The sequence below is a fragment of the Topomyia yanbarensis genome, chromosome 2 (assembly GCF_030247195.1).
Source record: "Topomyia yanbarensis strain Yona2022 chromosome 2, ASM3024719v1, whole genome shotgun sequence".
Taxonomy (NCBI): Eukaryota; Metazoa; Arthropoda; class Insecta; order Diptera; family Culicidae; genus Topomyia; species Topomyia yanbarensis.
In genome coordinates this window covers 369,399,837-369,416,016 of record NC_080671.1, presented here as the reverse complement: position 1 = coordinate 369,416,016, position 16,180 = coordinate 369,399,837, and the positions used below count along the sequence as shown (strand labels likewise).

At 36.4% G+C, this 16,180-nt stretch overlaps 1 protein-coding gene across 1 annotated transcript in view; it reads left to right on the top strand.

Annotated features, from left to right (window-relative positions):
- LOC131684497 (protein deltex) overlaps positions 1–12,708 on the top strand; it is a 257,608-nt gene extending 244,900 nt beyond the window's left edge. Inside the window, exon 2 of the mRNA XM_058967431.1 lies at positions 9,886–12,708. Coding sequence (XP_058823414.1) covers positions 9,886–10,108 — 223 coding nt within the window. The 3' untranslated portion in view covers positions 10,109–12,708. The remainder of the gene's footprint in view (positions 1–9,885) is intronic.
- Positions 12,709–16,180: the final 3,472 nt, after the last annotated feature.

Below are 16,180 nucleotides of genomic sequence, written 5' to 3'. Positions count from 1 at the left end.
ACAGTGTCAAATAAAAAGTTATAGAGAACATTAAGGGGCATCAAATGAACAATAGTAACGATAAATTTTGTTGATTAATAATTAGAATAATTAAAAAACTCCAAAAAACACAAATTTTGAGTTATTTCGTTAGTAAAAAATCATTTAGTACACTTAACTAAAAGATATTTGTATATACACTGATAGGACATTTTCTCAGCTTTCCAATTAAATCTTGTAAATAACGATATAAAGCATATGTTTTAGATTAGTCTTTTAAGCACTTGCAAGTCGGTTACAGGAAAAGTATAGTAATGAAATTACAAATAAATGAGAAGAGATAGGAATATGACGTACAAGAACAAATTATGAATCGTCTTAAAACCCAACTTTTGGATAATGGATATTGCTATAATCCTACTTCATTATTTCGAGAAAATTAGCAAAAATCTCCTCAAAACACTAACTTTTAACTACTTTACAGCTAAAAGGCAATTAAAACTAATTAACTAAAAGATATGAGAACACCATTCAATAGGAAATTTTCTCACTTTTCGAATGGAACTAAAAGATTTAAAATACAAAGTATACTTTTAAAGTTAGTGGTATTTTAAGACAAATAAGTTTTTTACACTAAAAGTTCAATAACTCTGTAACGGTTGAGATTTGAATTTTTTTCTCCCAATATGACAATCTATCACCCCCCGAGAGGTTCTTAACCAAGAACCAAACACCCTGTATACATACAGTTAGGACGTTACATTGTTGCGCGATAGCAAGGAAAGTACTACAGTAGGTGTGCATTTAATGTCAGATAACCTCAAACTGGAATCTTCGCCTTTTTATCGCCAACACGGAAAATAGGCCAGATCCGAAAGCTTTTTAAAATTTTTATTTCGCTATCCAACCTACCCAGTAAAAAATCCGTAATTCCGGCTGGTTTCTGCCAATATTGGTGCAGATTCGAGCCTAAATTCCGAAAGAATTCCGATTGGTTTGACTCGATACTAATACTATCATAGAAATCGACCGAATTATCCTACATACAAACAGATCCGAGGTTGACACATACTGAAAAAGTGTTTGATTGTGTGATACGTGATTCGTAATCAGTCCGGCTGCCTGGTACTGCAAGCCGCTCTGGATACTCTCAACGACTGGTGTGTGCGGAATATGCTGGTTTTGTGCATTCCCAAATGCAGTGTCATCAGTTTTCGTCGCACTAGGAACAGCATCGCTTTTGATTATAATATTTCTCGAAATCAGCTACGACGCTTTGACTACATCAAACACCTTGGAGTAATAATGCTGCTAATAAGCTAACTTACCATCGTCCCTTCTCTGCTACAATCGACAACTGGGATTCATATTTAAGATATCCAGCGAATTTCGTGATCCATTGTGTTTTAAGGCTCTTTACTGTTCATTAGTGCGTTTGGTGCTAGAATTAGGCAATGTCGTTTGGAATCCTTACCATACTGTTTGGATCAATAGGATCGAAGGCGTTCAGAGACGGTTTGTCAGGTACGCACTACGTTTCTTGCCAGTGATCCGCAAAACCTGCCGCCGTATGAAGACCGCTGTCGTTTGTTAGGCTTGCACACCCTTGCTGAAAGGAGAATGACGTCGCATACAGTCTTTGTGGCCAAAATACTGCTGGGTGAATACGATGTTCCTGACCTACTAGCACAAATGCACCTCTATGCGCCATCCCGCATTCTTCGCCAAAGAGTTATGCTTGTTCCTGAAATGAAACCAACTGACTGTGCTGCCAACAGTCCTCACATCGCAATGGTTCGGAGGTTCAACGAGTTCTTGTATTGTTCTTGTTCGAGTATTTGATTTTAATCTCCCAGCATCAGGAATGAGTAAACAAGTTGTTCCAAAAGTCAGCCCTGTGTTATGCAACGTTTTATGCAGGTTGAGTATACCAGATGCAAGTGGTGCCAAATTAATCACGTTTAGTAAAATTCAAAAACTCTGTTTACATTACAGAATTGATAAAATTGGTTTTTGATGAGCTGTACTTATCAATCAAATTCTGTTTTAAAAATTGTCCTTGCGGTTAAACCAAAATGGGAGGCTTATTACTATTGCAAATAGCAAATACAAGTACTAGTTACCCAAAAACCTTGTTGGCAACCTTAGAGCGGCGTTTAGTAAACAGTTAGTGCGGCGTATACGTTTCGATGAATGTCTCAATATCATCATCGTCATCATGCGCTCTTGGGATATTGTGATACAGTTTGTTATACATCATCGTACAGTAAGCTTTTTCCGCTTGTTTGCTTGGTGGAAACATCATCCAGGATCTTCATTGGGCCATTGTCCGGTGTTCTACCGAGTCGCTTGAAGGCTGTTCAGTAGAGTGACAGAAAAAAATATGACCCCCATCGGCCCACCCCTGAGTCGATTCCTAGTCCCACCAGGAGTGTCTGCTCCAAATTTGAGCCAAATCGAACAAGTCTAGCTACCGGACCAACGTGCTTGAAGTTTGTATGGGATTTTTCGACAATTTACATGGAGAAAACCCTCTTGCTCATATTTTCGCCGCTAGGTGGCACTGTATACATCATATTATCACCAAAAGTGAAACTTAAGAAGATAATTTTATTATCTAAAACTTTGTTGAAGACTGCAAAGCGATGCGACTCCAATAGGTAAAGTTATTAAACTTTTAACGAAGTGATGTCTGAGTCAGTTTTGCATGAGGCCTAGCAGTACATAGTAGTGTATCAGTACTAGGTTCTAACAAACTAAACATTTTTATGGAATAATGGTTAGATTTAGCTGAATAGTATGTTCGGAAGAATTGTAGTACATAATACGAGTTATGTTTTGGTTAGAAAATTGCAGTTCCACATCTGACCGCATAGATGGCGCCAACACTAACTTGTCAACGAAGAGAGATAGAAATTAGTTGTCTTCTACAAAGTTGTAGAACAAGAATATTGCAGTAATTCTTCCAAACATCTCGATATTCTATCTCTCTCCGTTGAAAAGTTAGTGTTGGCGCCATCTATGCGGTCACAGATTGAACTAAAATTTTCTAACCAAAACATAACTCGTATTATGTACTGTAATTCTTCCGAACATACTATTCAGCTAAATCTAACCATTAATCCACAAAAATGTTTAGTTTGTTTGAACCTAGTACTGATACACTATCATGCACTGCTAGGCCCCATGCAAAACTGACTCAGACATCACTTCGTTAAAAGTTTAATAACTTTACCTATTGGAGTCGCATCGCTTTGCAGTCTTCAACAAAGTTGTAGATAATAAAATTATCTTCTTAAGTTTCACTTTTGGTGATAATCTGATGTATACAGTGCCCCTAGCGGTGAAAATGTTCGCAAGTGGGTTTTCTCCATGTAAATTGTCGAAAAATCCCATACAAACTTCAAGCACGTTGGTCCGGTAGCTAGACTTGTCCGATTTGCTTCAAATTTGGAGCAAGTACTCCTGGTGGGACTAGAAATCAACTCAGGGGTGGGCCGATTGAGTTTTCAAAAATTCATTATTTTTCTGGGCAGTCTACTGTTCAGTGCATCTAGGTACTTCGTAAAGAATTATTAGCGCTGTTCTTTTCAGAGCGGTGCAAAGTATTTTATTAGTCCCCGTGTTTGTCCGCTGCCGAATTTTTCTACAACAGATTTTGTCAGCTTTTTGACGCGATTTTGTCAGCTACATTTAAGAAAAAAGTCTTCTGATTTGATTCCCCTATGTTACACGATGGAATTAAAGCGAAAGCCTTTGCGTAAGTGTGTTAAGAATTCAAAATGTCGATGTTCTTAAAATATTTAAAAAGATTCGATTATTTTTCAAACTGATGCGATAATCGACTGATTCCGAAGAATATTCTAGGGTTTTATTTCATACCTTCGATAGTCTCAAACAATCTGAAACCAATATGTTCAGATTTCGTCAGTCATAAATACATAATGGGGCTGACAAAATCGGTCATTGCATTCATTCTAAAAATTACAGAAAAAATCACAGGTATCTACAGGAAAATAAAGTCCGTAGCCAGTCGATTAGGTGCATCAAATTATATAGCACACCGCATTGAGTTGAAATATTTGTTGATTAAATGAAATCTCTTTCCCAAGTTATTGTAATTTTCAAGAGTTTAAAATTTTGTGCTTCCAGGAAATGTAGCTGATGTCAATTTCAATCGATTTTTGTATTTAAATATTGGGATAGAAAAAAAAGTTTTTTTTAAATGCGATTTCCGTATTTCCACATATGTTTGTGAATATTTTGTGAGAACATAAAATTTTGGTTTTTCAAAAACTGTAGCTAGTATCAATTGTAATTGATTGGTGTGCGAAAATATGTGACTCATCGCATCGAATTCAAAATTATATGCCATAATTAAGTAAAATTTCTGCACTTCTATGAAGTTTTCATATTTTTACATTTCTTATAAAAGAAATGTATAGAATTCGCTCAAACTTTCAAGATTTTTTCCGAGTCCCGGAGGGCCGAGTCTTATATACCAATCGACTCAGCTCGACGATTTGGGACAATGTCTGTGTGTGTGTCTGTGTGTGTGTATATGTAACGGACAAATTCTCATTCGTGTTTCTCATCAATGGCTGAACCGATCTTATCCAAACCAATTTTAAATGAAAGAACTAAAAAACAGTATGAACGCAATTAATTTGTTTTTGATTCTGATGTTTAGTTTCCAAGATATGAATGTTTGAATGCGTAAAAATGGCGTTTTTTGCAGTTTTTTTTTTGAATTATCTGCCGAAATTGACAATATAGATTAATAATTTTTATTTTTTAGACAGCTTTAACGAATACCTTTCGAACAAGCTACAGATTGTTGAAATCGGACTATTATCAAAAGAGATATTTAACATAAAATTCGGACGAAAGATTTTTATCATTTCCCATTGCCAGAAATATGTCCAAAAACATGTAATCTATTATTAACGCCAAAACGGCTTATTTTAGGTCAATAGTATCTTCGGTGAATTTAATGGAGGCCCTTTCTTTTGGTATTGTGCTTTTGCTGATTAATTCTCCTATGAGTGAGATATTTTCACAAATTTTCGTGGAAGTGATTATATCGAAATGGTGCCTTCAGCAAATTTGTTGCTCTTACTTTTGCGAATAACTTTACTGAAGACTTCAAATATCTATTTTGAATACTTTAAAAGTCATGGCTTGTTGTTTGTGGATTACTCTTTGTCGCATATTTATTGTTCAATATAGTAATAATCCATTGAAATAAGCCAAACATTATTTCGATAAAACGAATTTTGTATTTCATTTTTCTATCTACAACCGCTAGAAATAATCACCGAACACTTCCAAGTTGTCTGGAAGGAACTTGATAACTTATCAGTGCAAAAATGTTCATTTGTGCGAACCTTCTGACTGCAGTTTTTCTAACTCATGACCATCGGATCGATCTGAAACACATCGGAAAATGAAAAGCGAAATAAATAACTCCAAGCAACGGCGTTGCCAAGAGAAGGTTTTGTGGTTTAACACCATACAACGCCCCCCGCCCCACTACACCCACAAAAAAATTGGATTGAAGCTGAAAATTTATTGATGCAGACTGATTTAATTCAATATTACAATAACAATTATCTGATCCGTACATTGATATCCTGTTGTTGTAAACATCATGAGGATTTTTGATAAATTGTCGGAATGGGGTCCTGATATGTAACTGATCTATTGGTCTTGATTTCACAGTTGTCTAATAGCATCAATATCAAATTCCTGCCTGAAAACATTCCAATAGAAAATTCCAGAGTTCTGTAATCAATCATAATTCTCAGATTTATTTTCAAATTGAGCTCGTTTTTGTAGAGATGTACTGTAATAAGGGTTTTTATTTAATAGGAAGCGAAGTTAAAATTGATTTAATGTCTATGAAACATAGAACTGCTCACCAAAAAAATGCATAACTTTCAACATTTGCTAAAAATGTTTTTGTCTTTCTCATTCACTCTAAAATTCGTCAATCTAATCCCGACCCGAAGGGCCGAGTGTCATATGCCAATCGACTGAGTTCGTCGAGATCGGAAAATGTCTGTGTGTGTATGTATGTGTGTGTATGTGTGTATGTGGAAAAAAATATGACCTCTGTTAATCAGAGATGGCTGGATCAATTTGCACAAAGTTAGTTTCAAATGAAAGGTACAACCTTCCCATCGGCTGCAATTGAATTTTTTATTGATTGGACTTCCGGTTCAGGAGTTACGAGTTGAAGAGTGCAATCACACAGCAAATTCCCATATAAACTGAAATGAAAAATTTTCAAAATCAAATTTGTATTTTTGATGCCAAATGACTTTAAAATGCATGAAACATTGAGATGTTTGACAAAAATTGACTTTTTTGGACTTTGGTACATTTTTGCCTTTCTCATATAGAAAGGTAATGCAATCACTCTAGAAATCGTCAATCATACCGGCCCGGAGGGAGTCTGCAGTGAGGGGTTGCTACTTTAAAATTAAAACTAGTTTAAAATTTCTTAACAAGTTGAAAATTTTCGGCAGAACCTGGACCTCCCGGATCTTTGTCCATGGCCGATGGTTTCAAGCGATGTTTCAGTATGACATAGTATTTCAAGATCGTGGCTGTCGATCCATTGTATGTATGTACAAATCGTACTGAACATGTAATATTCATTTCCACCATTGCTTTGAACATAACCAGCCATGGAATCGTAGTCTGGACAAATGAGACAATCACAATTGCACCACTAGATGGATTAAAACAGGTTTTTATTTTGGGAATGCGTCGAGTTGAGACGAAAACGTAATATGATTAATAACGAGGATAACACTTTCCGAATGTAGAGAGAAATTTATGAAAAATTACGATTTCCATTCGACTCTAGCAGGTTCTGATCGATTTTGATGAGCATTTGATTTTTGTTGTATGACCAATTATATGTATAGGTCCAATGTTTAAAAACAGTAATTTAAAGTCAAGATAGCATAATTTTGAAACCGCCAATTTCGGAGGTTTAGTATCTTCAATGAGTTTTACAAACGTTAAACAGCGCATCATTTTATAAAATAATTTTGACGGTATATCGTCCAAGAAGTATTTATGGTGAATTTTCTCAGATTAATATTCATGACTACAATAAAGTCTCAACAAATTCGTTAAAGACACGAACTCTGTTACTATTTTCTGAAAAAATATTTCTGCATAATTTTAAAACTTCAAAAATTACGGTTTCGGAATTATGCCGTTTGGACAGTATGATCGATTTTCACCAAACCGAATTTCTGGCTACGCCGCTGACTTCAAGTAAGTAGAAACAAAGTCGTTCTACACTCGTTCACAAGAAACTTCTTCGAATGCTGAATATCTATTATTATACATTTAAACCCCGAATTTTATCAGCCAAATATGAACATATGTTTGATGGGCTCTAGCAGACGAACGAGACTGAATTCGAGTAAATCCTTTCTTGTGCATGTTTTCCTTATCATGAAGATGGAAATATGCAAAAATAAAAAGTTCATCATAATCAGAAATAGTTATCAGACTACATCAAGGGACGGAAAGAATATTTTAACAGCTTCAGTTTATTATAAAGAAAAAAAATTGTCCGATTTAGTAAATGTGCCCATTTTATCAACCTAAAATACACCATGAGATTGATAAAAATGGGTCTTTATTGTATGTATTATTCACTGTGTTTCACATTAATAGGTACATTTCATTTTTGGGGATTTTTTATTGCATCGAACTACGATTTTTAGGTAGCTCTCAAAGGGTCATTTTATAGACTTCTTCCAAAATGTGGCGAACCTATTCCAATTCGTACACCAATTAATTGGTATACTTAAGGGTTTGTATGCTGCAAATAGAGAAAATACTGAAATTTTCAGCTTTTTCCTACACAATATTACGAAAGCTTATTAAACAATTTTTCCTAATAAGTTTGTGAAAATTATAAGCTATTTGAAATTTTTTAATAGTTTAATTTTTTATTTAACCGTGATTTTTTAATAAATAGTGACCATCGCTTCACAACGTAGTCTATTTTTCATGGCTTGCGGTGAGCACGATCTCTCGAATTGCTGAACTGAAAATTATGGAATAGAAATTAATTTTTAGTATTCTTTACAGATTTAACTCGCCGCGCAGATAGCTCTGAATTAGACCCGCTGGTGCCTTAAGACGATTTCGCTAGATTTTCAGAACACTGTGCATCCAGTGCATTAACGCAAGTGACGGAAGGTTATCGAAAAGTTTCATGAAAATGAAAATTCCAGTAATGATGATGATTTTCCCAAACGGTTCGTTTTCGAGAGGTTTTTATTTGTTCTTTGGCATTAGAATTAGCGATAATAATTCAAATCAAGGATACTACTGGGAAGTCACCTTTAGAAAAAGTCGATGTCGAAGTAAAATTTGGAACTATGCACGCATGCACTTCAGAGATAGCGTGATATCAGGAGCTGCGATTTCATTTCAACGCTTTTTTGTGAAAAGGGCGATACTTATAAATGTAAACATAAGGCTTTTTTCATACATGCGAATGAGGGCTTTGAAACGCAACAAATTAACCTAAAAATTTTGATTCTACGATATTGCTTTCTTAAACTACAGCAAAAAATACAACGGGCGAAACTGTATTTTTGTTTGTTTATTTAAAGTTTCGCCCTCGACGCTCCATGCAAACAAACAGGGCGATACTTTTTTTGCTAGCAATTTAGAGGCGAAACTGTTTTTTTTCGTATTTTTTTTAGGATTATCAAGCTGATACCAGCTGTAAATAGGAACAATGATCGCTATTGAAAAAATACGGACGAAATCGGTGGTGTAGAACGGTAGTTATTGTAAAAAAACGTAAGGGCGATACTTCAATGCTGATAGGTGGGACCGAAAAAGTAAACAATCGCCAAAGGGGCGATACTACCATTTTGTCAATTTCAATAGCAAAAACAAATTTTAATTTATTAGTTTCAAATACTTTATGAAGTTTTGGGTTTCGATCACTGAATCATGAAATCTAGGATGCAAAAAACACAATAGTTCTTAAATAGGAAATGAAACCAAGTCTGGAAATATTCATATGTTGATTTTATTTGAATGGTGTCACTGCTAGTATCGCCCTTTTCAAGAAATAGCGTTGATTTCTTAGTTCTCAGTCGCGTTGGAAATTTGAATAAAGTATAAACTTCAAACCGATTCAAAAAAAATTTCGATTTTTTTGGCTCAGTACAATTCAGTTTTACCACCACAATTTAGATATTTTATTAACAGAGCATTAACAATAATTCGTTGGTATGTCTATTTTATGGACCATTTTTCGCTTTCCCATTGATTTGGTTTGAGATTTCTAGCACTGATGCTGTCCTATGCTGATTTAAGCGATTCTCTGAGTCCTGCCACTATCCCATGTAGTATGTGTTATCAAAAACATCGCGAAGCATCAAGTTCTAAATGTTCTCAAACGATATAATATCCGAAGAGAGTGATAGGAGTTATAAGAAATGTCTCATCACACTGTTAGGTGGATTAAAAGCGTTTTTTAGAAAATATTTATTCTTTCAGAAACTGTAGTTGGTATCAATTGCAATCATAGATGTGTAATGTAGCTTGGGAAAAAATAATATGCGGATAATTGAAATTTCTTCGGACTACGGATAATGTATTTATTTATTGCATGAAAATGCAAAAGCCACTTCTTGTCGCAGCAACATTTGCTCCATATGAATTTGCTAAAACTGATTAAATTTGTTCGGAACGTCGAAACCGGCTCACGCTAGAAACATGTCTTAAATTCTATTAGTTAAGTCCAAGCAGCTACTATACCAGTTTGCATAAATAAATTATATCTCTTACTTTTAATTCAAACTTCCAAAAAAGTACCCCATTTAAAACCGCCATTCTTTTCCTCTTCCACAGGTACATTACGCCGACAGCCTTACCCCAGGTGATAGCTCCACCGAATAAGTCCACCGGCACCGGCATCTCGCAGAAGCTTCGGGACCTGGCAACCTCAGCCGGTCTGTTAACGGCAAAACCACGGCCACCGCTCAAACCGGTCATCAAAACGCGCGGCTCCAACAGCGCCGAGTTTCCGAAGAAGGTGACGTTCAGCGCCTTTGCCACCGTGCAGGTTGTGTAAACGGTAATGCCAACGAGAGAGAGATAGGCAGAGAGAGAGAAACAGACAGTGAAAAAAAAACAATCATCGTGTAAAGAAGATCATTAGGCCGCGGTAAGGTGATGAGAACGAAGAACTGCGAATGGGCGGAAAGAACGAAACAATTACACAAAAGGGACACTACGGTTATCACCTAGCGAATATCAATTATTTCATGCAATTATCGGAAATAATTTGTTATTTGCAAATCGAACATGCATATCGACTAGACGGCTGTGCGGAATAACAGCGTTAGAAGTAGAAATTATAGCAAAACAAACCAGACTTACTACGCCACACAGAGGACAAGAAACGTTGAACACATTATACAAGATGTTGAAACCTTGGATGCAATAGTGACGCTTGGGGTTTGAAAAAAAAAGTCATTTGAAGTCTAGTTCACTTGAATTTTACTTGAATGGAATCCAGCTTCAGAACCATGCATCCACCGTCGACTTTTTTCAATTGGTACAAATTTTCTCGACACACAACAAAAAACTGCCGCGAGAATATTGCAGATTGTGATCGAAAAGTCGTGTGCGCACCAGTAAATGAAATTCCGCTCGCTACATTTTCCTCTCCTGCTTTCTACCTTCCCCAATAAATAAATAAAAAAAAAATTCACTTGTGATTTACGAGCCATTTTAGTCTATACCATTAGTATAGAAGGGGAAATGTTTTTAAACTTATGCTGTACATTACGAATGTTTGTTTGTATGCTTATGTGTATATCTCTCGAGCAGATAGTCTCCATTCTTTTAGTTTTACGTTTTTGTTCTGTTAACTAGTGCGTCTGTATAAATTGTACGATTATACCATATTAATTAGTTGTTGTAAAAAGTTGCAAGTTTGAGGACTCTCGTGCCTCCGATCGCGCGCCGTGTGTTTGTGCAGATATAGGTACTTATAGGTAGGGTAGCACACAGTAAAGAATGAATTACCAGTGGAGGCACAAGCGGGATGCCTATAGGAACATATTGCCAATTATAAGACTATAATATATTTCTTACACTTATAGAAACCCCGTTTCAATTGAAAATTGCCCTAGAGAAAAGAAATTATCGATTGTCGAACTGATAAAAAGAACACAAGTAGATGCAGTAAAAAGAATGGAACTAATGTGAACAATTTATGATCAAGATTAAAGATAAGCCGCTTAAGCACACTCTGTTTTATCCCTCAGTTAAAGTAAAAGATACTCCGGTAGGGTATGTGTAAGACTATAAATCTCATTAACACACGCAACTTCATCTTCGTTTTAAAAAAATTTGAACCATTTTTAAAATAAGATTGAAGCCAATTACTCAATTTAGTTGATATTCATGAAATATCTTTTATTCTTTTGATCATCATCGAATATCGAGAACTATCCAAAAACTGCTTTTGTATTAGTGCGATAAAAATCATTTTCGAATGCAGTTTCAGATAAATAAGCTTTTCTAATAGCTTCTAATGACATTCATATCATGCAAAACAGTTACTCATGATTATCAAACAAATTGAGAGATTTATTTATTGCCAGTTTACTGAAATTAACTAAATTGACATACATGATTCAAAGAGAGCATAGAGTACATTCTTTCTACACGCACACCAACATGGTTTTCATTCTCACTCTACCGGAGAGTCTTGAGCCTTAAGCTTATTTGGGTACTAATTTTACCAGACAGTCAAAACCGCGAAGGGTCTTCAATTACTTTCAACCAACAACCCAATGTATAGAGTTGCTCTAACAATCTTCAAAATTAAATATTCTTTTCATCGCCTATTATCTTCCAGTAAAAATCAAAAGTTCGTGATCAGCAGTGTGGACTTAAATTATGCCATCTTTACGAAGTAACTAAATTTCATAAGTTTAAATTGATCCGTCCAATCCCCTCTAGCGGCCCAATCAATCGAGACCGAAAATTGATCAATAATCGATAACCGAAAAACACTTTCACTGATTAGCGCACCTTCAGCCGTTAGTCCGCGAGTCAATCTCCTAAAAACTACCCACCACGCCCTAAGCACTAATTATGCACCTTCAAAGCTTCCACCGTGAGTGTGACGCATGCCAAAGCTTGACGTTAACAACATCGCACAGCCACGGGGTGCATTTGGCGAAAAACAGCACCGAAACAGCTGCCGGGGGCCTGCCTTCAATTACGGGGCAATGTTTCCTCGGCGGAAGCTAACCGACAATCAAAACATAAATTGTAGGCAATTATTCAATAATCGATCCAAACGTGTAGGAAGCGGCACGTGGAAATGTTGCTTTCATAATCATTTCTTCTAACGTGTCTTCTTTTTTATGATTCAACGATACCGATTGTATAGAAATTGTAAACAATTGGAAAACCGTTCCAAAGCTTTATCCTCGAAATAAGTATGTAACTTTGATCAACAACTCTAGATACAGTAGACTTAACGAATTCCCAACCAACCGTGTTGACCTTAGCAGACAAACTTGTAAATAGCTAAAAGCCGAAAACTCACAACTAATTTAGCGAAATCAATTTGTACATAAAAGGCTTTTCCCCATCATACCAACATAAATTTGAATAAAAGCACACGCAATACACTCATGAATAAAGTGTTAAAGAAGATAAAAAACAACTTCCCGACCTTCAACGGGTCTCTCCGTGTTCAGTCGTATCGATAATTCATCCGAAATCCTCATCACACTTCGCAAAATGCGCCGCTTCCCGTCCGATCAACCGAAGCTCTTTCAAAGGCAAATCCGAAAGGTCTGCCTTGCACATCATTAGCATATTAGCTGCTCGCAGCATCTTCCCGCTTCGCCTTTTCCATGTCGCAGCATGAGTCACGCGGGTCGCTGATTTTTTGCGTAAGCTTTGGTCGACCTTCCTCCGTATCCTGAACGTATGTGGTTGCGGTTTCTGTTTGTTTCGACAGTACTATGGAGAAAGGTTTGTAATTGCACGATCGGTCCAAATTTGTCAACTGCTGCTGCGGCTGCTTGAATATTTGAAATGTGCTCCGGTTGAACGGTTTTGACCAAGGTGAAATGACATGATGTTTTGCACTGGCTCGCCAAACAGTTGTCAGGTTTTTCCTCAGATATTTGTCTTACTTGTACATCATTGAAACGAAATTTGACAATGCGATAGTGAGTAAATATGGTGAGTACGATTGAACTGTGTTATACAACATAAATTGGTCAAGAGTGTTCGACATTAGCTGACTAATGACATAACATTATAATTGTAAAATGGAATAAGAAGAAAATGCAATAAAATGTATATTTTAAAGTGAGTCATATAAATAAGATTAATAAAAAAATAAAATAAAAAATCCAATAAAATAAACGAAATCACTAAAAGTTAAAAAAACATGTTTGTATCCAACTAGTGGTGCAATTGCGCCTTTTTATTTTCACAATATACACGCGAACGGAAGGCTTAGTGGAATGTATATAACACTTTACAAAGTTTTTTCATCATTCAATTCCACTATGTTTATTTATGGTTAAATGCATGTGCACTTCACTATTTAAAAGATACCGGAATTTCGTCTACAACCTGTAATCTTCGTCAGTATTTGAATCAGTCTATACGAAATTACGGGATTGCTAAATCTTTTATCTAGGAAAACGGGTAGGCTGTGGTCGAAAGATGCGTGAAACTGACCGTTTTTTTGCATTGTAGGTAATATTTGGAAGAGCCATGAATATCCGATACCTTAGTCTCGATTTAGTAGGGAAGGAGAAGAATGTTTGAAGCTTTCAGCTACGTCTGATTTCCAAGGAGTTTACGTTGAATTTTAATATCTTCTATACTACCCCTGATCGCATGTTTGTCCCATTTCCTATGGGATTTCCTATCTTTATGGGACTGATTTGCGATCATGGGCTGTATAGTTAGGTTATGTGTTCTGAAAAAGTATATTCCGTTACCTTGGGTCTAAAAATGGAAATCTTTATCATATTTCCTCGAAGCTTTTGCTATTTTGGCAATGTGCTCCTTGAACCGAGTTTCTAATATTCTCTTGACTTGTCCAACATAATGTTAACATGATATTTTGTATACCCTCAGTGTTTCTATCGAATCATTTGTGGATCCTAGTAATCATTTCAGTTGGTAGTTTCTCCTACTGAAAACTAGGTCGAAACCCAACTTTTTTAAATTTTATTCTAAGTGGATAAGCCGTATTTTTGCTTAAATCTACTACTATCCTTATTAAATATTCAGTTGTTGGAGTTAAGGGGGGCAAGGGTTGCAACATGAAAAAATACACTTTGGCGATTTTTTAAGAACTTTGCGTAAAGCGAATTGATCAAAACGTTTGTACATTATAGTGTATCATTTCAATAACATGCTGTAAGTTTTCTATGCAAAAATTTCCACAAGCGACTCGGTGACGAAACTTTTTGTAGAACGTCTCTGGAAAAACATGATTACCTGCCATTTAAAAACTACCAAACCGATTTCTTTCAAACTTTGCATACACATTCTATGTAAAAAACCTAACCCTTAGGTCGAGTTTTCGAGATAAATATTCAATTAAGAGGGGTTTTCACTCATTTTAAATAAAAATTTCTATTTTTCACAAAAAATCCCGCCTTTTTATGAGAAAACGTGGGCTTGGCGGCGGACTCCAGATTAAAATTCTTTGTGCTTAGAGATTTGTAGCTTGGAGACCTTGGATTCTGGTGGTCCCTAGAATCTTCTTCTGATATCTTCTGATGCAACATTGCTGTCAACAATGATTCTTCTCTGCCATCAGACGTCGACAGGTTTTAGAACAATGGAGATGTATTCTCATACTCGATGGAATCAGATAAGTAGGAATGACCAACAAGTAGTATATTACACATTTCTTATTTTAACATATCACATATCATTCGTATTAACATATTATTTACAGGCACCACACATATCTCAACGCCCAAGACTTCCCATACACACCTAAACATACACATACACAAATGCTTGACAGGTGACTGGGCCAAGTGCATTCACTCGTAAGATCTATCATTTCGATGATCGCCTCGATTCTAAGAAAACCAGTGCACAAGTAAGCTGACATAAGCTAGTCTCGTCTGGTGAATGCATGTAACCTGGAAGCCCCAGACACGACAGGACGAGACGGACAGACTGGACTCAACGGGGCCTAGTTCAGAGTTTTAGGCATTCTTCAATGCACGGTTAGAGACCTCAAAAAAAGAAACATTCGGCATGTTATTTTTCCTTTTATTACTATATCTTAAGTTAGGTTCATGTGCATATTCTTCCATATACACCTCACAATCTCTCATCCAAAACGCACAAACGCCCCTAGCTTTCGCGGTAACACAAACCTGGTCACAAACGCGAACTTACATTACAATTTCAATCATCCACACACACCTACGCTCGCAATTTCGCCAACATTAAAACACCCCCTTACTTAAGTGAACTTTTCAGCACCTATAACTTTACAACCGTGGTCTCAAGCATTAACCCACCGCTCGCACGACCATGGATCGGCTACGTTCGGAATTCTCTACTCTCGATCAGCCTAGACTTCAGTTGGAAATCAAGAATGATGCTCATAGTCACCAGACAACACGTTCCTCTACTACACACTAAAAATTAATTATCAGATTCACGATCCGCGCGCGATCGTTCAAGAATAGACGCGAATATGACAACACGAATCTAAGATCGAATTTATGCACGCAGAGTTAGAGACACGCTAGCATTCAAATGCTCGAGCCCTTCGCGATCACACAATTACACAATTAGTAAACGCCCACGCCAACCAAGACAGATATGCAACCCTGGACTCGACCGCTAACCTCATACCTTCCACGTACATACCACCACAGGATTCACAATCAGATTCATGCATACAAGGTAACAAGCAATAATTACAGGTATTCGTCTGGCAACCGGGGGAAGTGCATCTCAAACGCAGAACTTATCATTGCAATGATGGCCTTGGATCTGCGTTGCCTGTGTTCGAGGCATCATAGTTTTGTCCGTCAGGTTAAGGATGTATGAAATCCACCATCCTCGGCCCTAGCTGCCAATAAAGATATGAGAAATGGCAATAATAATAAAATGCATA